Source organism: Aplidium turbinatum, chromosome 4, assembly GCF_918807975.1.
Source record: "Aplidium turbinatum chromosome 4, kaAplTurb1.1, whole genome shotgun sequence".
In the NCBI taxonomy this organism is placed as follows: domain Eukaryota; kingdom Metazoa; phylum Chordata; class Ascidiacea; order Aplousobranchia; family Polyclinidae; genus Aplidium; species Aplidium turbinatum.
In genome coordinates this window covers 1,734,678-1,759,755 of record NC_137475.1, presented here as the reverse complement: position 1 = coordinate 1,759,755, position 25,078 = coordinate 1,734,678, and the positions used below count along the sequence as shown (strand labels likewise).

At 34.9% G+C, this 25,078-nt stretch overlaps 2 protein-coding genes across 2 annotated transcripts in view; both read left to right on the top strand.

The window, feature by feature from the left end:
- The window catches only part of LOC145768330 (protein lev-9-like), a 90,915-nt gene extending 77,002 nt beyond the window's left edge, over nt 1–13,913 (top strand). Inside the window, exon 7 of the mRNA XM_082579808.1 lies at nt 13,839–13,913. The gene's annotated coding sequence lies outside the window, so the exon portion shown is untranslated. The remainder of the gene's footprint in view (nt 1–13,838) is intronic.
- LOC145768322 (uncharacterized) lies at nt 1,067–24,845 on the top strand. Its single transcript, XM_082579800.1, has 14 exons — nt 1,067–1,074; nt 2,467–2,607; nt 2,928–3,101; nt 4,562–4,744; nt 5,160–5,264; nt 10,816–10,926; nt 13,839–14,018; nt 14,190–14,369; nt 15,520–16,077; nt 20,164–20,310; nt 20,892–21,056; nt 21,279–21,389; nt 23,533–23,643; nt 24,373–24,845. The coding sequence occupies exons 2-14, from the start codon at nt 2,589–2,591 to the stop codon at nt 24,567–24,569; spliced, it is 2,241 nt and encodes a 746-aa protein (XP_082435926.1). The 5' UTR covers nt 1,067–1,074; nt 2,467–2,588; the 3' UTR covers nt 24,570–24,845.
- Nucleotides 24,846–25,078: the final 233 nt, after the last annotated feature.

The window sequence follows — 25,078 nt, the reverse complement described above, 5'->3', positions numbered from 1 at the left end:
TGGGCTTATTCAGCCGGCATATTGTTTGTTTGATTGATTGATTGTAGTGTTTGTTTAACCTTGGATTACATTGTTATGAATAACTTTGTGTGCTTTGATTGGTACAAAATATCATGTATGCAGTCTTCTAATGCAGCTCTACTGTTAATTTGTTGCAATATCTAAACTTTCTAAAGCCAAAAATATGAGAAAATTTTGGGGGTACACGAGCGAATCTATAAATTGACCAAAGGGTACCGATGAACAGAAAGTTTGGGAACCCCTGATTTAGAGGCATATTTTACAGTAATAGATTGCGTAACAAAAGGTTACTATCTGTCAGTATCATCGAAACGCCACAACCGAATTACGCAAGAAAATAGTTCACTCAGTCTAGAACAAAAATGTAGCCTACTGTGGACTACGCATATCGATTGTAACACTTACTATCGAAGCGTTTCTGTAAGCATCTCTTTATTGACAACTTTAACAAGCTGTTTCACTTTTATTGGGATCATCAGAATGTTCTTATTCAAACAGAAATTATACTTGAATCTCCATACTTGTGTGTTAAAGCCACATTTACAATAGACTTTAGTCACAAAAGTTGTAGTCAGAAGACGAATCACGTATTGAGTATTGAGTGGCCATTGGCCAATCCATTGCTCAAATATTAACAGAAGTCATCGTCGATGTCATTTCAATTTATGAACGAAATCAGAGCAATAGCACTTGGCAGTCATCCTTCAAACTACCTACACATGGTACTAAAAACTTTAGGAAAGATACAGCTTCGGTAGAGAGTTTGTCTTGTTGAACCATAGGCATACGAAGCCGAGCAACGTTATCAAGTTTAGCATAGTTAGCATTTAGGAAAGAATTAAACAAAATAAGCTTCAAATTAAAATTTTCTTTAAATTATTTAGGTTATAACTGGTCCTTTCAAAAGTTGTTGGGTGCAATTGGGGATTACCAGTTGGGGACCAGTGGATTGTGCTTCGTCCTACCTCAAAAATGGGATCAGAAAATATCACCCTGGGTTTTATACAAACGTCCCAGCATTGATTGACTGGGTAGCAAGGAAAACATATAAAGGTAGTTATGGTTGACTTCGATTGCATTTGTATTTGCTTTGTATTGTCTACAAACCACGCGCCATAATTTATATATGAGTTCGTTCAAATCGCTTATCTTGCACATAGTATGACTTACAACTTTAATATTTGTTTTTTATAGTTAAGCTTGATACCTTAATATCAGAAGCGGATTAAGGCGTTACCACCTACGTAATCCACGAGTTATGACGTACTGTAGAGGAAACTTGGATCAAAGGGGGAACTTAGTCACGTGCTTTCTAGAAAAAGAAACATCTAATTTGTTTTGTGATTTTGCAAACTTTTGTCACTCGCTCTACCATATTGTATTAGTATAACTAGAGGCAAAAGCACACAGTACGCCTCAAATCACTTGTAGACTAAAAAAATAAAGAAATTTGGTCATGCGCATATCAAAAACCGAAAAACAATAAAATAAAAGCAATCCTCTGTGGTTATTACAGCATTGTTTTGCTAACAATGGGGCTAAGGGAATTGAAATTGGGAGTGGAAGTTTTAACTGCAAAGGAATTATAGGATAACTAAGAGCAATACTGGATCAACAAGTAGTCGGCGAAAATCATTTCAACAAAAGATTATGTGACTTTTAGGCTGCATAGAAAATCGTTTGAAATATACTCGTCGTCGTCGTCGTCGTCGTGTGAGCCTCTGGGGCCGAGGGTAGCCTTTATCCTTTTACCACCCCATATTCACGATGTTCACGGACTACACTGAAAGGCTACTAGAGAGCAGCCAGTATTTGGTTTCATCATCCATGACACGCAGACCTTCCACTCCGTTAGGTGGCTTGAATTATGTGGCTTGATTATGTGGCTTGATTATAGCCTACAAAACAAATTTGGAGAATTTTTGAACTTTTCTGGCCATGGAAAATCATTAAAAGCACAAAAAAATTGCCCTAAATGTGTTGTAATATCAATGTAAAAAATAAGCGGATAATTGTAGCTTTTGTAACAGTTTTTACATACAACTTTACCTTTCTTTGTCTACCATGATGACAATCAAAACTTCTTTAACAATTATAAACTCCTGATATTCTTCTGTGCTACCAAAAAGGATTTAAAATTTTAAGTTTAAACCAAACACTTTTCTCCAACTTTTACAGAAATTCAGCTTTTGTTATTATGGTAGTACAACATTTTTGTCCTAAAAAAACAATCATTGTTTAGACAGCAAAGTACGCAATAAAAAAGATTAAACTGAGTTAAAGTATTAAAAGGCCAGGACCCCAGACCAACAACTAACATTTTTGACGGTTTCGACTTCAATTTTTGTATAGTCTACTTATTTTTACAAATTTTGGTTTATTGCTCCCAAAAAACTTCTTTATGTATGTTCTACTGCTCAATAAATTAATATTTCAACATTTCAGAGATTGGCTGTTCTAAAGAATTGTCAAAATTGGAAAGAGGCAGAAAATGCAAGAGATCCTGTAGTTCTGAAAGCGATTGCAAAGGATCGCGAAAGAAGTGCAGATGTGACAATGTGTGCGGAATGTCTTGCTTCAACCCAGGTAGAGAATAAATTTCCGGCGGAACAATACCGCTATAAATCGTAATAAACTAAAGAATGACTTGCACATTGCTTCTTCTTTCGAGAGTTTCATATATGATTAACAGATTACAGATGGTAAGAGAAAACGTGTTATGAGGAACTAAAACTGTATGAACGAGTATGTGCTTCCACGTATGCGATAGTATCTTTAATTTTTCGGAAGATGGTAAAAAGTGAAGACTTTAAACTAGCTTGTGGCTTGAACAAGTCAAAAGTTGCTTTTATTCTTTGTAACTATGGTTTGTAAAACCATTTAATTTCATACATGATTCATTTTAGAGGCAACTTGTAAAATGGATGACGATTTTCCTAACGGAAAAGTAGTCGGAGAAAATACTTATGGAAAAAAGGTGACGTATTCCTGTAACTATGGCTACACGTTGCATGGCAACGCACAGAGAACTTGCAGATCGGACAGAAAATGGAGTGGGGAGGTTCCCATGTGTGTTCCAGGTATTGTGATTCTGCATGGATTATCAAAATTCAATATACTGCGCAGTATCAAACCAAAAAAGATGAAATGTGTAAAGTATAGCCTGCGCTATTGCTCTATTTGTAGTCAAGATTTTTTTCTTTTGGAAGGTCTTGTGCAATTCACTTATATCTGATATGACCCACTCAAGCATTTCAAGTAGACTGTTTGCTTGACGTCAATTATTGTTTATGGCAGTTAAAGTTCAAATGTTATTTTCTACTTTACTAAAACACAATAAAAACATTGCAAGACAGCCGCAACAAATTTTCTGGACTTAATTTCATCGTAAAGCATGATAAAGTTGTCACTTCGATTTGTGCGTATGATTACGCACACGCGTAAAAGTGTAACGGAAACACAAATATTCTGTTTTGAAGAAATAAACAGGAAAATACTACATTAAAATGCTCAAAGTGTTTTGTACAGTTTTTGATACATAACTGTGTATGGGCTTCGTCAGCATTTTGACTACTGTATTTTTCTTATCAAAGTAGAACTCTATTGTTTATAAGATGCAGTAGATATGTAGCCTATGAGTTAATTGCTGAAGCCACACTTCTTGGGAGAGAGCTTTACCATATTCTTGAATTTATTAATTTAGTGCAGGTCTCTCAATTAGTGTTACTATTTATCGCTCTGCGAATCTATTTAGCCCATTAATAAACTTAAAGGAAGATTTTTAATGAAAAACCCAATTACGGAATTATGTTTTGGAATTTTGTATCGAGTTGACTAAATTGACAAATAGCCTGTAAAAAATACAGTAAATATAACCACATCTACCCAAAATCCATTTCGAAACTTCGACAGGCCTTTCGCTCTTTGGTGTGGTGAGGTGCATGAATACTTTTGTATTTATTCATGTGCGATTATGTGTAAAATATCTTCTCCAGGTCAAAAATGCTGAGGGTAAAAATGTTTGCAATGGGCTTTGCTCAGTTTTTTACAGCATTAACGTTTAACTTGACATAAATATTTAACTTTTAGTATATTTTTCTAAAATTCGAAAGTTTACCCATTTCCTAATAAATGCATTTACATGTACAGTACAATGTCAATAAATCTTAGCCGTTTTCATTTTTCTAGTTTGGTCTATTTGCAATAATGCTATGTCCGTCGAATCGATATAAAACTGGTAAATTTTCATCGCTAAAATCCTGCATTAAAGTAACAAAAAGTGAATGGATTGAGTAAGAAACAATGCTGCAGGCCTCCTTAGTAGGATTAACAGTTGACAAGGCAAAACCAGACTGCTTCAGTCTTACTTGGATCTTTAGAGCATAAGATTCGTATTTAAATAAAATTTATAGAACTTAATTCTAGTGTAAACACGAACATTTTGAAGTTCTTATCAAGAGTGAAATAACCTAGTAAATAGTTTAGGAGAGTAGCAACTGTGTGCTACTTTATTGCAAACGTTTTATCTTTTAAATTTTAGTTCCCCAGTGTGGTTCTCCGGAAGCTCCTGAACACGGCTCAGTTGACATCAAGGGACAAAAAATACTTGAAATCGGAGTGACAATATCGTATTCATGCATTGCTGGATACAAGTTGAATGGAAATCACTTCGCAGCCTGCAATGAAAACCAAACTTGGGGCGTATTACCAACTTGCAATTTAAGTGAGAACCACTTATTTGCATTGTTATTCCTTTGTCGTGCGTTTACTTTTCACTGCAGTGATGATATCTTAAGCCTGACACTTAAAATAAGTTTTAGCTTTTTTACAATGCTTTTCAGCCAGAATATTATGAGCCTTTCTAGTTTAAACAAACGTTATAATATGTTTTTCCAGTTTTATTTAATTTTCTGCTTCAGATGATTGATAATAATTATCTCGAAGTTAGAAACCTAACTACCAAACCTAAGCATGTCAAATAACTTGAAGACATAGTAATTATGCATAACTAGTTTCCAATGAATTTTCACTGTACCTGGCCATTTGTAGCGGAACTTTCAGCTATAACTTACGCTTTCTTTCAGTCACTTTTACTTATAACAAAAATGTATATTTTCATCTATTTTAAACTTCCGCAGTCAATGACGGATGTGACTTTGAGAAAGATCGCAAACTAACTTGCAACTACGTAAACAATGGATGGACGCGAACGAAAGTAGACGACACTCCAGCAAATGAAACTGGTTTGTCTTTTAAAATATAAAGATGATTAAAGTGATTAGACAAAGACTTAAAATTGACTTCGAATTTATTTTAAAAACACCATGCATTATCTCCAATTTACTTACTGTAATGTAAACTTTTCATCAAGGTTTTGTAGCTAAAGCGTCGTATTTACGTAACGGAGAAACAGCTACACTTTCATCTGTGAACCTGAGACGGAGTCAACTTTGCTTAAGTTTCCATTATAAGATCAGCAGCTTCGGGAGGTCAAGTACTTTCTTCATCAACATGGTGGAGAAAAGAACTAACAAAAAGTATTATATTATTAGAATAAACAATAAAACCAGCCATTGGTAGAGACTGATTGCTGTTTGTGTACAATGTAGATTGTATGATATTGATAATAACAGAAATTTGTTTGACCTCTTGATTTCATGAAATCTCGTGTGCTGAAAAGCTTGGATATTCATCAGAATTGTTTTTTCTCAAGCAGCGTATCATCGGAATAATTGATATTAAAAACAAAAACATCATAACTTACCGCATTGCTTCACTTATTTGTCACTTACTACAACAATGCGTATTCCGAGAACGTATTACCAGCAGTATGAAATTTCGACATATACAGTACATATAAGTTACTGAACTTTCAAGTAAAAGTTGGTAGTTAACAAAGAAAAATTAATTGTAAAAACGTCTGCAATTATGAATATGAAATTCACTGGTGATTTAGAGCTGTTATTATATTTCAGGTTATTGTTTTTTCTTTAAAATGATCTGCAACCTACTTTCTAAGCTCGCACCTTTGTATACCACGTTATGGCAAACATAAGATTAAAGTATATTATAAGTCGTGGTTTATTTCTATCAGGATTTGGAACATTCGCAACAACGATCGGGAAAACGAATGGCTCAATACTGACTTCACGCTTCCTCCTTCTGATGTGGATCGATAAATTGAATTTTCTGCCAACCCAACCACAAGAGGTGCCGAAGTGGAAGTGGATGATATTGTGATATCAGAAGGCGAATGTGGTATGCAATGCACACCTGTTTTGCAATGATGTCCCATTTAATATCTTTGAATGACTACTTCCTATATTGACATGTTACTTGGTAGTAGATTTAACTTGACTTTACAAAAGTTGTCGAGTAATTAAAGTTAGGCCAGCATTGTCTGCTAACTGCGTGATTGTAATTACTAAACAAATTGTTTTTTTGTTATTTTGCATGTTTGACAGTAAATATGAACGGACCTATTGGTCTAATGAAAATAAATAATAGTAATAGCAGAGCTGGATAAATGAAGACTTATTTCCACAACTCCTAATAAAGCGCAAATTTTCTGTGGCCATTTTGAGCGCTTAAAATAATTCCAGCTGGTTTATTGATCTGAGATGAATTTTTCGTTCCGCAAGGTTTTTCAAAATGGCGGTGAAATTTCAGGATTTTTAATGAAAAATTAATCCCAATGACGTGACTAGTGTGAAACGACCATTTATTAGTTTTTAATGAATAAAGAAACCAAGAACATCTGTAAAACACAAGCCATAAGTATAAAACAAACAAAGTAATCAAGTCTCACACGATTAGAACATAAAGCAATAGAAAGCTCCTTTAACTGAATATTGTAAGAAAGGCTCTTATGAAAACGGGTTTGCTGAGATAAGTGAGCCAAGAGGCGCGAACAGAGAAAACAATCAACGTGAAGCACGCCGAGCAGAGAAACCATAATGTAGAAACATAATAATGCAAAGAAACTTAAATTTACTACATAGTGCTTATAATATTAAGTAATAAGTAATATTAATATAGTATTAAATGCCATTTTATAGGTTTTCGAGGTCGCTGAAGCCAAAAATGAAACAATTGAAAGAGTTTACTTTACGCATCATGCGCCAATAAATCAACTCATTGACATTTTCAGAAGAAATACGACCAATATCTTTAACCGTATCTGTCACTGCTTCCTTTTGGCGGCAAGAGTCACTGGCCGAGACCATCAGGTCTACGTCTCTCTTATTGCTAATTACTCCGTCGGCTTATATCAAATAACAACCAGAAAAAGTATGCCGTTGGTCAAAAGCCTTATCTATCACTTCAATCAATTTATTTCGCAAAATATATTCGTGATTGTGTATTTTAGGTAGAAAAGGTGATAAAGACTCGGTTTTTGACCTATTTTCACCATTTCTTGGTCAAATTTCTCAGTTCACATTTTATTTTGAAAGTCTTTTTGCCTTGAACACAGAATTTCATCAATTTAATTTTTATGTTCCTGTGCAAACAGTATTCCATGCACTTTTTGCACTACAAAGCAATTTGCGCGAATAACAAATTACTTTCCTAATTATTGTCTGCCAGCAAAGAATGACTCATTCGAAGCGCGGTCTCTCTTCATGCAGCGTGAACGTCTGAACTGTCATAAAATGCCATATGTGAAAGTAACTAATGGGTTGGTGTCCATATTTACGTCGATTCCACGTCAAGTAATGTCGAATAATTGTTCATAACCCTGTAGCAATTATTTTCGACTTGGATAGGCGATATCGAAATTCTTTAGTCAAAAATCTCATCTTAGGTAAATTTGACATTAGTAGATGTTAAATCAACGTAACCTCTTCATTGACTTGCATGGCTGAAAGCGTTTTTCGCAAGCTAATGAAATAAACTCAATCATTATCAGTGACAAACACAAAATGAAACCGCACGCTAATAGTAAACTGTTAATCAAGCTATTGAATTTCAGCAAGTTTCTTGCATTTCATAACTGGCTGTGACAAAAGGTTTATTGTGAACTTCACAATTATCCGATACCAACATAATCGGGATTAAAAGTTGGGGCAAGAAAAAAAAGTAAAAGTCAAGAAATCTCAGGTTTCTAGCGTCACTGCTTCTATGTGAAATTGCTGAATTAGCAGAGGACGAGACCATAAGGTCTACGCCAGTAACAGATACGGTTAATAACCAAAGGTTACTAACTAATAAGATATTTTTTTGTAAATATCACATAAAATTGAATAATAGGATAATAGAAGAATAATAGAATGTCAATATCTATATAGAGGTCATCAGTAAATAATCAATGTTGCTGGTAAGATTTTTCTCAGGTTTCAGTGCAGTTTTTATTAAAGTTTGTAGCTCCTTGCCACTGAATATTTCAACTTTGAATCTCCCGTCTCCTAACTTCACTCGTCTCATTTGTCTTAAATTCGGAGCAATTACAAGTCCGAAATATCAAATTTCAGTCAACAGTGTTGTTTTCCCGCAAGCACTGGTAAAAAATCTAGGTTGTTGGTCCTTCATGATTTTGCAGTTTTTTAATGTTTGTAGAAGTTTGATTGCCTTTTTTTCTCTAAGTCTTCTTTCTTCTATAACTCCAGTTTCTTGGAGGCGTTTACCATAACCAGAACGTCTCTCTCTAATTTTTTTATTTTTTTTTCTCACTACAACACCTTGTCCACTTCCAGCTCTTATATTTAAGTCTTCCGAAGATTTTTATTCAAACTCGGCATCGACTAACAATCTGTTCGTGGCAACAACATTCTTTCTTGAATGAGTTGAACAAGTTTTGCGAACTCTGACTAACAGCCCAAGTTTGTTAGGGGTACATACTTCATGCTAGGAGTGTCCGCGTCTGGTCTACTGAAATAATCCGTTTTTGATATACGCAATAAATTAATTCTTCTAAGACGGTCAGATTTTGGCTTCACATCGGCAGACTGCTCATTGTCCGTCTCCTCCTCATAGTCACTTTCATCTTCTTCTTTTCATTCATTTTCTAGTTTCCAGTTTTGATGAATGACTCTGTTGGCTACTCTGACGATTACTTTAACAATTTCTGCAGGTGACATTCTCATCTCAGCTGAACACTGTGCATGGCACCTCATCAAATTGTCATTGAGGCTTCTTCTACCGGTTCTTTTTTGAATTTCCAAAAACACAATGCTACTTCCACCCCGTACAGTATCAGAATCTTCATCCTCAACAATTGAACGTGTTTTAAGTTTACTACTGAACAGACATTTACATGACGTTGCTGGTTCGAACGGAGAATCAAGTCTTTGGAACCGGAGCCCCGGAGCCGTGTATTTTCAACAGAGCTGGAGCCAGTTGCTTGAAAAATAGCTCTGGCTCCAAGGTATTTCAAAAGATGCTACTACTATTGGCTGAATTCACATAATTTAACAGCAACCCTCCAGAAAATTAAGAAATTATTTGCGTAATCAGACGGCGAATTAACGAATATTTTTTGAAACGCATGACATTTTGATGAAAGTACCTTAAGTTTCATAAAGTTGTGCCATTTTTTAACAACAGTTGACTGCAGACAATTTTAAGCTTGAGAAATTAAATGAATATGTCGTCATTATTTCAATGAAAGCACTTTTCGGAGCCTGGAGCCGGAGCCGGAGCATTGGTATCAATAAGCATCCGAGCAGGAGCGAATTTATGATAAAAGAGAGTTCCCGAGCTGGAGCAACTTAACATTTGCGCCTGCTCCAAAGCTGTCAGGAGAATCACCACGATTGTCTACTACAGGTGTTGATAAAACTGCGGTTCTTTCGAAGTCGTCCATAGGTCTCTGTTCTGTATTCTTTTGCTCGATAGCTATTCGTTTCTTTTCAACAGATTTTTCTTGGATAGCTTTCTTTTGGTTTGTTTCGTTCAATCAACTGCCACCGTATTCGTTCCTGTCACCGTGTATGAACCGATACAATTATCGCTGTGAAATTGTTCATCCTCAGTAGTCATCTTCATTCCAAATTCATCCTCAAGCTGTCATTGATATTCTGTATCATCAGTTCTTATGTTGTGTGCATTAGACGTGAGCTACGTGTTCTTTCGTCATTCATGTCTGTAGTTCAGTTAGTTATATAGCATAGGTGGTATCACTACTAGCACTAGGCACTATTCTGAAAAGTACATAATAAATTTTCGTAGGTTATTTCAATGACATATAGCCTGTGTAGCTATGGATTTGTTCAAACCTTTAGCTGAAATTTATCAGTTTTTCACTAAAAAAGGTGAAATTTTATTCAGACAAAGATCAAATTGCACAAGAATGCTTCCAATCGACTCGCATGTGACATTTTTGAAGTCAGCAACCCTGAAAACATATAAAACGATATATCACAAGTCGTGTATTCATAAATACTCAATATGAACCCTAAAAATACGTGATTTTGGCGCCATTTCAAAAAATCACGGAACCGGGTCAAAAATTTATTTTAAGTCAAATATTTCATCATATTCGTGCTTAGTGGACAAAATGGCGATAGAAAACAGTCGTTTTGAAAAAATAAATTTATTTGCCCACCTCTAATAATAACTTTTATCCTTTTAAATATAAAATCTGTTATAATTTTGCTTGAGAAGACATGTTTAAACATTTATATGAAAATGAAACCATTATTTGAAAGCAACTGGTAGAAACTGGGAAATATGATTGCCGATTGCAAAAACGAAGTCGAGGACATTTTTTGCTGCACAATGATCTCTCATTTGCATGTGAATAAATTTGTAAATATCTTGCAATGGTTGGCGATAATTAACTCATCGTTTCTTTAGTGGACGAATGCAATGACGCGCCTTGCAAGAACGGAGCTACTTGCATCAATAGAATTGATGCTTATGAATGCTTGTGCGCGACTGGATATGAATCAAAAGATTGCACTGAGAGTAAGTAACCTAGAATGCACATGTAGTTAGTTAGGGAAAGTAATGACTTTTATTTTATTTATCAAAAACCTTTTCTTTAAGTTGAGAATTGTGAATTGTCATATAACTTAAGTCTTCAGGTTATTTACAGTATACTAAATATATTTTTTTGCTTTTTTGTTTTAACAAAAGTGATTACTCAATTGAAAGATGAAGCCTTTTCATTCTGAACTTAACGATTACTTTAATACAGTTGCCAAACCCTGCTTTCAAAAACACATCTCCATGATGGTTATTCAACAAAATCGAAAATGCAAAAAGTTTTGGTTAAATGCTCGTTATTTGAATTTGAATATAGTTTCCTTCTGGTACCTTAAAGCCTTTCAACACGGCCTGATAGATCATTCAAGCATATTTTCCACTACAGTCTGTGTTTGACCCTAAAGGCAATTACAATTTTAGTTTAATCCTTTCTTAATACGAGCTGTTTTCGTACGCGGAAACACGTCACGGGCTATCTTAGCCCGGTTCTAATTAATCGTTACTAACGGGAATTATGAAAATTACAAAGCCAAAATATTTTAAAAGATAATAGCTATGTGTATTGTGCGTATAGAAATTAAATTTTTACCGAACAAATTTATTGGAATAAAGTGTTTGAGATGAAAAGACATCAGAAAGTCGGTTTTTATTCTACTTTCCCAAAAATAGCTTCAAAATTGAAATTTATGAATTATAACATAGAGCAATGCTAAACTAAACAAAAAATTACTTTTGCTCATAAATATAAGGCATTTTTGGGAGTTTTTGCATTTCAAAGTAATTGCACTAAGATTTATATTGCACTTACATTAAATTATATATATCTAGCATTGCACGAAAATGTCTATCGACCTGAGACGAAATGCTTATTGTGAAGGGCGTGAAGGTGGAAAAATTACCAGTGTAGGTTTAGAAAATTTGCAAAGAACACAAACTAAAAGTCAAGAAATTTCACATTTCCAACATATTTCCTTCTGAGAAATATTTCACTAATAGAGTAGTGCGTCCTCATAAAACCCCGTGTCGCTGCAGATAGGGTCAATACTCTGATTTTATATAAAGCGTTTGGACTAAGTTTGTGTTTTAATATAACATAGCCAATTGCATGTGTTTGCATTGCCTTACTTTTCAATATTGCTGTAAGATTGAACTCAACTAGAGCAAGCAGCAACATTAAAATTTGCTGATGGTCACTTGAAATGTATCTTAACCTTACATGGACAAAGTTTCCGTTTAACTATTAAAAAGAAATATAATTTTTGAAAACATCTTAGATTAGTCAACATATGTTTTATGTTTAAAAATTTGTTTTCCAGTAGCCTACTTTAATATTGTTTTTCAAACGTAGCAAATCTGTAACGCCAGGCGCTTTAGCAGCAAAAACACACAATAAGCAATAACAAGTAACTAGTTTATTTTCACTCAAACAGCACAAAATTGATCATTCCTTGTGGAATTTCAAAACAGTGTTTCGTTTTGTCTATGCAAAGGTGTACTGCACACTTCTAACAGAAGTATAGGCTGCTCATGCAGCCAGGCATTTTGCATAACCCCCTTTCTTTGTAAGTATATTTGCAAACATCTTAGCTGTTTTGCCAAGACATTTGGAAGTGTCCAACTGGATCAAATACAACAGGACTGCTCCACAAAGCTTCATCAAATAGCAGTTTGAAGTAATTGGCTGGTGATGAAATGTGGGTCTTCTTCACGCAGTGGTCATCGAAGAAGTGATTCTTATTGAAGGAGTTTTTCTTAGACTTTTCCAAATTAAACGTGGTGGCTTGGTTGCCCTTTTTCGTGGGTCGATAGATTCCACTGTGCCTTGATCTAAAAACAACAAGTTGTAAAAGAATAAGAAAAGTACTACAAAGCTGTGGTATAAAAATAGCGCCTAACAACACAGAAACTCAACAGACAGCAGCCTCAATAAAGAACGACTCACTGACTTCACCACCATTTGTCATAACATAGTACATGACTAGGCAACTGTGTCCGGAAAGCTAGTGCAATTCGCTATTACCACAGCGAACTCGCAGCATCAGGCTAAAACAGGTCGTCAAAATCTACATTGTGAAGTAAATTGCGATAATTTGAAACGTAACAGATATGTCATAAATGTCCATATAGAGCTAAGAATGCAAAGGTCCAATATCTTACATTAGATTTTAGCAGCATGATCGTTGCTTAATTCACAATGTTGATCCTGACGATCATTCACACTCACAGTTATGAAAGTGCAAATACTCCACATTTAGTATTAAACATCAATTTTAAGTTTTAAGTTTTTTACTTTCAGCGCTGCGCATGACATCCTGGATTGTTTTCCATCATCGCCATCATCATTTGTTATCATTATTGAGTTTTTTTCTTCACCGTGCATACTTTACGGGCATTTCTACACTCGTTGGCCCCAGTTCAAATAGCTATCTATACTCGCATAACCGTTTTCACATTCGGCAATTATAACATTCCAATAGCAACAGTTCCATTCCATTCCAATGGCCAGTTTCGTTTCAAATCGACTTTACTTTCACCAAGAATTTGCAAATTGAAGTTGAATGAAAACAGAAGAAGTTGATTAACGCGGCTGCTGCACCAGAGTGCTTAAACTCCAAAGCAAGCAGGTCAACTACGACAATACCTTGCTGCTAACCTTATGTATTTACTTTTTAATTTCACTGTCAGCTGCGTATAGCCAAGTGGTAAGAGTCCCTACAGTTCGCGTGAAACCATTCAAGAAAACTTGGCTATGTTTTCGGGATTAATCAATGACATTGAAATGTTTGAAGGTGAACGTTCCCTCACATTTTCGGTCACTTCATCAAAATCTTCACACACAGGGAATAAACCTTAACACCAACAAAAAGCTTAACAAAATTGTTTTCATTCAGTAATAACATGCGATGTACCTGACACACCCAAGCACGGGTATCTTCCTCATGGTCAAGCCAAAATTCAAATTGGAAAAGAAACTACCTATCAATGCAACGACGGATACCGTGTTTCTGGCCAAGATACTTTGCTGTGTAGAAACGACAAGACATGGTCGGCACCAGTTCCGAAGTGCGTAGGTGAGTTAGAGAAGCTGCATTATGGCAAATGGCACTGTACGACAATGCATAACTACTTTGGTTCAAAATATTATATAAAAAAAACTGTCTATAGCATTTAGACTTATCTAAAAACATAAACAGAGAGTTTTAATTATTCAGGTCAATCTTGCTTTTACTTTATCGTTTCAGTTCTTATGTGTACCTCCAACTCACTTCCTCCAAATGTTCACATTCAACCCTTGAAGCCCAATTGGCTTCCTGGAGCCATAGTGACGTATTCTTGTGATGACGACTATAAGTTGATTGGAACACCAACAGCAACTTGTCAATCAAATGGGGAATGGTCAAACATCAACATCCGATGCGAAAGTTTGTCCAAAATAAAACCTTAAAATGTCTTTCAGTTACACCAATGAACTAAATTGTTGATGCATTCCAGTTGTATATAGTATTTTATTTGATTTTTTAAAAACACTTGTCACACACTTATGTTTCTGTAGAAACTTTTGTATAAGGTATAATTAACTTATTGAAGTATCAGAGCAGTGGATTTTAACCTTTGTAATATTGTTGTCCATGAGAAGAGCGTGGTAGATGTCAATTAGTATTTTTTTGGTAAATGCCATGTTACAGCTTGCAGTCAATTAAATTATAAAACACAAAAAGGACTTTATTAATACTATTCCAATGCCAAGTAAGCCTAACAGACGTACAGTACTGTTTTTAAACCATCAAATCTAAATCTTGTATCATTGTCAATCCCAAGCTTGTATCGAAGTTTTGTTTTTATAGATGTTATTGCAGAAAATCACACTTCATAGAAATAAGTTGACAAATTGTTAAAAGAAAAAAAGGTCTTTCCAGAAAAAATTGAGTGTTCTTTTTAATTCATAAATTTGTTATAAATTTTCTTGCCAAGTCGCTGTTACAATTTGTATCTTCATGCAGTCGAAAAAGTTACTAGTCATCACTGATACAATCTTTTTGATGGGAAATGAACTCGCAACTCACATGCTTTATAATGTCGTTTTTCAGTTGTAAGAAAGTAATTTGCGATGATAATAACTGTTGGTTCAAATGGTTAACGAGTAGCGGCACACTGAGTAAAGTTACGTTTCATATCAGAATATTAACATTGATATCTTGCCTATACACACAAGTTGTGCAGAAAAGCTGACGAAAAATATAATCCGGGTATGTAAAAAAAAAATTCTAAAAGTAGCCCGTGGCTCAAAAAATTCGGGCAATCTTGATCGTTATAACCGCTTCAGCTTGTATCATACAATGCTACTATTACCAGCAACTCTACTTAAGTATTGCCTACCATACACGCAAACCGAAGATACGATGATGTCACAGAAGACGTGGTGTTTATTGAAAGAAAACGATACATTACGTCAATCTAAAATTTATTTAATTTATATTCTTTATATGTGTATGTTGAAATAAAGGAAATAATAAAAATCCAAGTATGCAACTTTTAAATATAATTTCAATTATTAATTTTCCATCATTTCAGTTCTTCCTGGAAGAGGAACATGCCCATTTGGTTATGTTTGGAATCAACCTTATTGCCTCAAAGTATTCAATAAAGAAGTGACTTATAAATCTGCCGAAGAAGCATGCCAAAGAGAAAGAGCACTTTTGCCTATCATACTTTACAAACAGGTGCAGAAGAAAGTCAACGACTTGCTGAAAGCCAATGGAGTTCACGGAAATTACTGGATTGGTCTCAAATACCGACAAGAAAAAAACACATTTACTTGGAAAAATGGAAATAGTGTTTCGAATTTCAACAACTTTGATGGTTATTATGATTTCACAAACCCACAAAAAGGCTGCGTGGCTACGACGCTGCCAAATAATCGTTGGAAGCAAAAATCTTGTAATGAGAAACACAAATATGTTTGCATGAAATGGGATAGTAATGTGCGTTCTTTCAATTTTGCGAGTACAGATGTGAACTTCAACGGATTGTACGTTCCTGTCCTTGGGATTGTCAGCAAAAACCGTCCAATTTATTTTCTAAAGAACGGTCGAGATAGTTCAAAAGTGTATAGAATCTACGCAGACAAAGGTAAAAGTTATTTGTGTTAAATTTTCTTTGTGTTTGTTTTGGTAGTATTTGCGCCAAGTTACAACCTTTTTGTTACTTTTTCTGTCGGATGGTTTTTTAACTTAAGATTAATGTGGCCAAAGCAGATTTTCTCATACATTTTCAAGAGAAGTGTCCCCTGCGTGATGGTGTTTTAACTATGCAGGACATTGCTTTAGGCCTAGCTAAATTCATATTATATAATCTTTTTTTTTTGTCGGCTGAAATTATATCAAATTATATATCATATGTACTACAAATGTAAACTTAATTGGTTTATTATTGATCTAAGAGTTTGTGCTCTTCTTTGGCTTTGAATAACCTTCGTCAGGCGACGTAGGTACAATTGTACCTTCATATATGTTGCATGAAATCAGCATGGACATAAGGGTGGCTCGTTTTTGAACTTTTTTTTTTAATTCTCTCGGGGTAGTGGGGAAATGGTGCCAATGAGTGAGAAAACGCTCATGACAAAATTTGAGATTTGTAACAAATTGTCTTCAGCCTCCTCATGGGGCCCAAAAATCGAAAAATGGGGTCAAAAACGCAATTTTTCCAAAAAATTAAAAAATTATTTTGCAAAAATATTTTTAGTTTGGGTAGATACAATATTGTTTAGATATATCTAATTGACCTAAGAAAAAAAATTGGAGTTTTTTGAACTATTCCTTCAGGTTCCTCACAGCTTCTGAAAAATTTCCATTTTGCTGAAATATTCGCATTTTTGTGTGTGACTACATAACCACAAAACTACAAAACGTCATTGCATTTCTCTTTATAGACCTGCCCTGCGCTGTTGCGTTATTTTTTAATGAAATTGGATTAATTTGGTAGGAAAAACTGACGTCTTTTATTTGAATTTACATCACTGATGAAGCCATGGCTGTCACAACGAAAGCTTTGATAAAAAATTGAAAGAATTTAAACAATACATGCTTCTGTTGCTGTTTGAAGGTAAAAGTAACTTTTACTTATTAACACATGATGTTTCAAATGAAGACTTTGGTAATGCCCTAAAGAACGATAATACACAGTAGCAGCAGCAGTTATTAAAGGTTACAATAGCAAACAGCAAGGTTCCTGAAAGCGATTCAAACCAGCGAAATTATATCAACAACACAATCAAGGTTTTCAACAAAAACACAATCAACGAATTCAAAAAAATCAACAAAAAATTAGGCTACAGCAATGTTGAACACAGTAGTGCTAAATTTTCTGTTCAAATGTTAAATTGCTTTTTATTGTCAAATTTCGGCTCAGTAACGTTGCTCTAATGAAACCGTCTCTGTTTTCTTGACCACAACTTTGCTGGATGCTGCCGTTACCAACTTTATCATTCTTTCCACTGCTTGTGTGTGGCAGGGAATTTTGAAAAGCTTACTTGGCACCGGTAGTGGAGTTCCTTGACTGATTGCTTTGCACATTGCGTCATCTGTTACATCTTGCAGCAAAGGTGGTGGTGTGAGATCTACGTTTTGCCGGTGAATTAATTCATGAAATGCCGTGGTGTTAAAATTTATGATTGCAATTTCAAAACCTCGCACACTGCTGTTTCGTTTTGCCATCAGTTTGGGGCACGCAAAACTCTTCTCAATTCAAGTTCCCGGATAATTTTACTGTCGTCAGCAACCTTGGATAACAAAACACTTTCTGGATAGACATTATATCCATTTCTTTGCATCACTGGAAGAACGATTTGTTTGACTTCTATTGGCAGGCAGCGTGTTCTCTTGATTGTTTCGTACATGTGCTTAGCACCACGTGTAGCAGATGGATTGCATTTTATTTTGAACCACATTGGTGTATATACTTTCATAAGAAGTTCTACCAGAAGAATTAAAATGCTAGATGGGTTGGGTTTTGTCACATAGAGACGCAAAATTCTGTTTGCTGTCGTCAGCCAGCGTAAATGACATATTGTTCCAGGATTACGTTGAAATACAGGATCATTCACAGTGGTTTTTGATACTGCTCGGTGGATTTCAAATACTGTAGATACTTTTGGTCAGTGCTACTGCTTAGGTCATCACAAACCACTTCTATAGTTTCTGTTACAATTGCGCGAAATTTAACGTTAACAGCAACTTGTTCGCAATGCTTGGCCAATTTCTCCCGTGAATCCACCTGGTCCACTTGTTTTCCCATCAAGTTGTTGAATTAAATACCTTAAAGGCAATTCATTCCCATGAAGTTGGAAAATTAACCACTGTAATGGCCTGCCAACCGCTCTTTCCAACAGTGCAACAGCTCCACTTTTTGTGCCTGTATTGACATTTGTTCCGTCGCAACCAATTGCTCTCAAGTATGTTAAATGTAAATTGGATGTGTTAGAAGTAAAGAATTTTATAATAGCTCTCAAAATATTTTTTGAAGAACCAGATTCCGGAGTGACATGGCCAATGAACTTTGATTCAGGCTCTTGCAACATACGTATATATTCTTCTTTAACCAGTGATTTTGAAAACTTGCTGCCTTTTTTGCATTTATAAGTGTTTCATCAATGCACCCATCATAATAAATGGGAAATGTGGAATCAAAATCTGCATCACTAGAGCTTTGTGCTTCTCTGCGGACCTTTTTTTCTTTCTCGACGAATTTTATGTCAATCTATAACAGAGCTGTCATCATTTTTACTTATCACCCCAATGTCCAGCAACAATGAGCTTGCAATAAAGGCTGCTGTTCTGTCAGACACGCCTGCTCTGTCGCACACTGGAGCTACAGATGAGAGACTCCGATTTCTCTTTTGGTTGCTTTTACCGAAAATATTCTCATAGTCAGAAAGCTCTTCTTCACATGTTAATGCATCACTATCTTCACATGTTACCGATGTGTCTGTGTTACATTCAGACGAAGATGAAGCCAGTTCAATCCTGCGTTCAACTTATTGATTTGGCTGTGCTGCTTGGCACTGTTTTCGTTTGTTTTTCCGCTGATTCATTTTTCTAACTCTGATCGTTTCACGGTGGTCAATACCAAAAATAATCATTTTTCTATTGAGCGCTGGTCAATCAAGAAGTCCTGCTCCTACAGGACACTTTTTTAGAAGCAGAACATGTGCAAAATGTAAAATCTTAACATTTGCAAGCAGCAATATCAAATAGCTTCTTTCCTTGATTTTGAATATTTTGTAGTTTGTCTTGGTACAAAGGAGTGTCTGTTCTAAATGGATGATTTTTCGAAATTTTCAGCAAAATGGAAATTTTTCAGAAGCTGAAGGAATAGTTCAAATGACCCCAATTTTTTTCTTAGGTCAATTAGATATATCTAAACAATATTGTATCTACCCAAACTAAAAATATTTTTGCAAAATATTTTTTTAATTTTTTGGAAAAATTGCGTTTTTGACCCCATTTTTCGATTTTTGGGCCCCATGAGGAGGCTGAAGACAATTTTTTACGAATCTCAAATTTGTCATAAGCGTTTTCTCACTCATTGGCACCATTTCCCCACTACCCTGAGAGAATTAAAAAAAAAAGTTCAAAAACGAGCCACCCTAATGGACATACCTTCTGTATGGTTCTGACTGGTCCAAACATTTCAATACAATACTGAGACATATCCTATTATGATTGTTGGTAGTTGCTATGTCTGTTGAAACCAGAAGCGGAAGCAACGTAAAACTATGAAAACCTGTGTGATTTGCGTCCAATCTGTTTGCAACGAACATTCACGTGCAAAGACAACTTGTGTTATTTTTTAAAAAATAAATGAAAAAACTTCCTAAATTATTGTTGAAATTGTAAATAAGGTGTTCCGTATTCTTTTGTTGTAACAAAAAATATTTTTTCAAAAATAAACATTGCGTTTTTTCCCCTTATTAAATCCATACAGAATAATTTGTGCCAATGCTGCATGTTAAGGGTATAAAAACAACTTGGCCTTTTATCTCGAACAAAATATTGTTTTCTGAAATGTGGCCAACGCAATACGCAACCTAATTCAAATGTGTGGAAATTTTAGGAAATTTCGGCTTCTAGAAAAAATGTTATCACAATTTAAAAACGTAAAAGTTACAACTATTGTAACTATACCGCCAAACGAAGACTAAATGCATTTTATGTCTAGATTTTCGATGGATTGCGAGAGGAGGAGACGTTATTTATTTTTCACAATCAAATGTAAACACTCCACAAGAAATACAAAGTCCCTGGATAGTGAATGCATATCCTTTGAACTGGTTTAACTGGATATATGTAACCATCGTCTCTTACAGTATGTAATGTTACTTGTTTTTAACTTGCGGAAGTTGTAATCATTGTTACTTTTACAAAGATGTTTATAAATGGCTTCTGTAGTTTACGCTGAATCATAAAGTTCAGATATAGAAAGATTAGAATAACCTGCCGAAAGGAAATTATTGCACCCTGAGTGAACGTTAGTCGTATTCATCAACCGCCAGCTTTGGCCAGGTGTCGAACCAGGATTTGGTGCTAGAAGTAAATTTTTTCCTCACCACAAACTCAGAAAAAATAAACTTAACTTCTGCATCTTTTCAACGTCTAGTGACGTTGAAACGGTGTGAAAATGGCAACTTTTGCTAGCTGAGTAAGCCATACTACTGTACAGTAGTGTACACTGCCACTATCGCAATAGTTTGACTGTTCAATAGAAATAAATTTCATTTCTACTGTAACTGTAATACAAGTTACACAATAGAGTACGTTTGATGATTGATATCTTGTGCAAGAATAATAATTCAAATACACGATGTTCCTCATGGTATGTCTGAGCGCTGCTTTCAGTTAATGTACATTTACTATGAGAAAATCAACTCTCAACTTTTTGTCATTAAGGTCGATGGTCCAAATGGGGCGATTGGGGACCATGTTCTCTCACTTGTGGAACAGGGCACCAAGAAATTAGCAGAACATGCCTTGATGTAAGTTATGAACAAATATTTTGCAAGGATCCAAAAACTCTCAGGAGGAAATGCAATACCGATAATTGCCCTGTTGTAGGTGAGGTCTGCTTCTCATTGTTTTGTTTGATCCAATTTTATTTTTTCGATATTAAGTTAAAATCACTTTTACGTTGAATGTGAAATAATTTAACCTGAAATTTTTTAGGCTTTAAAAAAATGAAAAAACCCAAAAAATAGAAGTATTGAAAATAAAGAGAAAATCTAGGCTGTTTGCAGGCATTGTAAAATGTAATGTATAAACCTTTTTTTCCTTTCATAGCCAATCCTTGTTTACCAAACCCTTGTCGAAACAAAGGAACTTGTGAAAAAGTTGGTCAGACTTACACCTGTAAGTGTGGGTTGGATTGGAGTGGATTGCAATGCTCAAAGTGTAAGACCATAAAGATAACGTTTTGCTACATTGCGCATTTTGTTTCGTTAAGTCGGTGGTTTCCAAGCGGGATGCAGCGGCATACTGGGTCGGGGCGATTTTTCTCATATTCGTTTTTGATCTGTCTTCAAATTTTCAAACTAAAAAGCAAAAAATTCGTTCCATTGATTACCCAGCGTCTCGCATCTTCGGTAAAAAAAAATGAAAATTACTTCCCAACGTTGTGAATAGAAAATTATGCATGGTTTTTGGAGAAGAGATCTATTTTCATCACCGGACTCTCATCTTATCTTGAACCTCAACGAGGAAGAACTAATAGACGTGCGTAAAGTCGAAAATATAAGCTGTTATAGGGGAAAGTGCCACTCGATGAGTTCTGCAAAAAATTTAAAATGAATTTCATAGGAAAAAAAAGCATTGGTAATTTTACTGCATTTGTCACACCATACCAATGCGAGATTGGATTTTCCGTTTTGACAAACCTCATAACAAAAAACTAGAAATCATATTTATAGTTAACCCTATCTGTAGCGACACGGGGTTTTATGAGGACGCCCAACTCTAGTAGTGAAATATTTCACTGAAAAAAATATGCTAGAAATGTGAAATTTCTTGACTTTTAGTTTTTATTCTTTGCGAATTTTCTAAACCTAAACTGGTCAGTTTTCTACCTTCTTGCCCTTTACAATAAGCAGGTGGCTAGACATTTTCGTGCAATGCTAGATATATATAATAATGTAAGTGCAATATAAAGGTTAGTGCAATTACTTTGAAATGTAAAAACGCCAAAAAATGCCTTATATTTATGGGCAAAAGTAATTTTTTGTTTAGTTTAGCATTACTTTATCTTATAATTCAAAAATGTCAATTTTGAAGCTACTTTCGGAAAATTAAAATAAAAACCGACCTTCTATCGTTTTTCATCTCAAACACTATATTTTAATAACTTTGTTGGGTAAAAAATTATTTTCTATACGCACAATACACATGGCTATTATCTTGTAAAATATTTTGGCTCTGTGATTTTCTTAGCTCCCATTATTAGCGATTAATTAGCACGGGGCTAAAATAGCCCGTGACGTGCTTTCCGTGTACAAAACCAGCTCGTATTAAGATAGGGTTAAAGAAGAATTGAGGGTAACTTAATTAAATGTGCATACAGATATAAAAGAGAATTTGCAAATGAAACAAGATCAAATTGACATCGCATTAAACAAATCGAATGTTTTTCAAAATGTCGTTTCAAAATGACATTCAATCTTTGAGCAAAATTGCTGTGTTAGGCTTATGTTGATTTCTGAAAGTGTTATTATTAATTCACTTTACTAAAGGCACAACAAGCAAACTTTTCCATTTTTCTCCACCCCATACCAGAGCTGAAAGCCAAGCAGAGAAGCTATATGAATACCACTTTTTAAATCATTTGTATGAAACATTTAAGAATTGCTCCAACTAACTGCTGCATTAGAAGTAAAAGATCATTGGTCTTCCACGAGGTGCTACAAAATAGTTTTTCTCTTCAGTACGGTGCCGTAAGCCTGAAAAGGTTTGGAATCACTGTGTTAAGCATTTGATATGTTATGTCGTGGTATAGCAGTAGGCTATGTCATACTATCATTTGTTATACATTGAACTCATCAGCTTGTGATATTCTTTCTCAGTTTGTTAGGTTGCACAAGTAAGTCAGAAAACAAATCTTCATCGACTGATTTACCCTTATCATACTTTAATACATTAATCTTCAAGTTAATAACTTTAGCAGAAGAAGAGTGCCTACAATTCCAGCCAACTTCTATGGAGGAACAAGTTCAAAGAATATACATTATAAATGTATTCAATACCATGCTTTTCATAGCTGATTTTTCATATCTTAACTCTTTTTTGCGCAATAATGTTTAACATTTGATTTTAGATTGAACATAAACCCAAATATTCGAAGAATAGTTATTAAAAATCCATCAATCTCTTGCAATGAATCATCAAAAACATTAACCGTGGCCAAGAATTTTAAGATATTTCTTCCAATTTGGCTGATATCACAATATAACTACGTCATTCTATAATCAACATTTTGCATTCACTTTCTATGGGCAACAATATTTCAATTGTTAAGAACATTGGCTAACTTATCTCTATTATACAGACGACCCCTGTAAAAGAAATCCATGCAAAAATAATGGAGTCTGCAGTGTTGCTGAGGATTCATATTCTTGTGCCTGTACTCGCCGTTGGACTGGACCAACCTGTGCTAAACGTAGAGAAGTTTTTTCATACTAATCGTTATAAGTTTGTAACTCAATACAACTATTCTTCTCCCCGATAGCTCAGTTGGAAGCTCCCAACTTTGTGCAAGAAGAAGCTTCAAGATCAAGAAGCGCTGGTTCGACTCTCGGGGTGTACGCTTGAACAGCGCATTTCAAGGACTACTCTCTATTCGGCGGCATCTAATAGATGGAATAATTCACAGGCAATAACACTTCACTATGTCAATCGCGACAACTGAGCATGCATCAGTAGCTTAAAGTCTCTACACGTATCCAAGACGGTAAAGATTCTAGTTAGGATTTTTTTCTTTTCGAAGATAAATCTTCCAACAATTCATCAATTGATAGAGCAAGTTCTTGGTAAGGTAATAGCTCATACAAATAACTGTTTCTGTTTATTGGACTTGTGTTTGGTTAGATCCTAGCATGAAGTGTTTTAGCCTATTCGAGTTACTGCTACTAAAACAAATCACCACAGTCCAAAGCAAGGTGGCCGTTGATTTAACAAGAAAAATATAAGGCCAGTTGACGCGATGTTCAGTTGAATATCAACTTCCTTCCATTAAGTTCAATTCAACAGCTAATCTAAACATATTTCTTCATTATATGTTTTTGGAAGAGAGATAGGGTTAGGTACGAGACGATCAATTGTTTGTTATGAACTATGTTGGTTGAAGTTACATGCCAAACAAGTTACACATTGATTCACTTCGTTTCAGTGCGGAATGTCTGTTTTTTCAATGAGACTCTCGTCAATGCTGGTGTTGTGATTGAAGGAGTATCCGAAGAAGTCAAAGCAGGTTCTAGATTCAACGTTGCTTGCCGAGACCAAGAACAAACTTCAAGAATATCAAACGTGTTGTGTCTCAGTGGGGGAGTTTGGAGGCCCGACTATACTAGACTGAAATGCAGATGAACTTAAAATATAACGCTCCATTTTTTTCAAATCTGAAATGGATATCAATGAAAGTTCTATATTTTCTGTAAATAATTTTTCATTAAATTGATGTTTTTATTGTTGAACATATTTTGTTGAAGAATTCGTTTACAGTTAAAATGATGCTTTTAAGTTTCCGCCATCATTTTACTTTGATACGAAGATTAATGATATTTCCACTTGGAAGATTAAAAAAATAGGATTTTGAAGCTAAAGGTTCCAAAATAATTGTAGGCTATATCTTGATTTCGACAATGCACTTTCACACTAAATGTGATTTGTTCAATAATCAAAATGTTTGTATTAGTTATATATAAACTAGAATATTAAAATTAATCTACGAAAATGTCAATGTCTTTCATTATGAAGTCATAGGTTTAGAGATAGATTCGTTCACTGAATGTATGGTGAACTATTGTATGCTTTTGTTACTTGAGGCCAGCAACATTTTTCTGCACAGTTTAATTTAATTTCGTTTTGAATCATCC

Bases quoted from the DNA above. Each gene is read 5' to 3' on its own strand.
- LOC145768322 (XM_082579800.1), top strand. The intron at 3,102-4,561 runs GTATTGTGATTC...TTTAAATTTTAG, and splicing joins GGTTCCCATGTGTGTTCCAG to TTCCCCAGTGTGGTTCTCCG. The intron at 23,644-24,372 runs GTAGAGAAGTTT...ACTTCGTTTCAG, and splicing joins TGGACCAACCTGTGCTAAAC to TGCGGAATGTCTGTTTTTTC.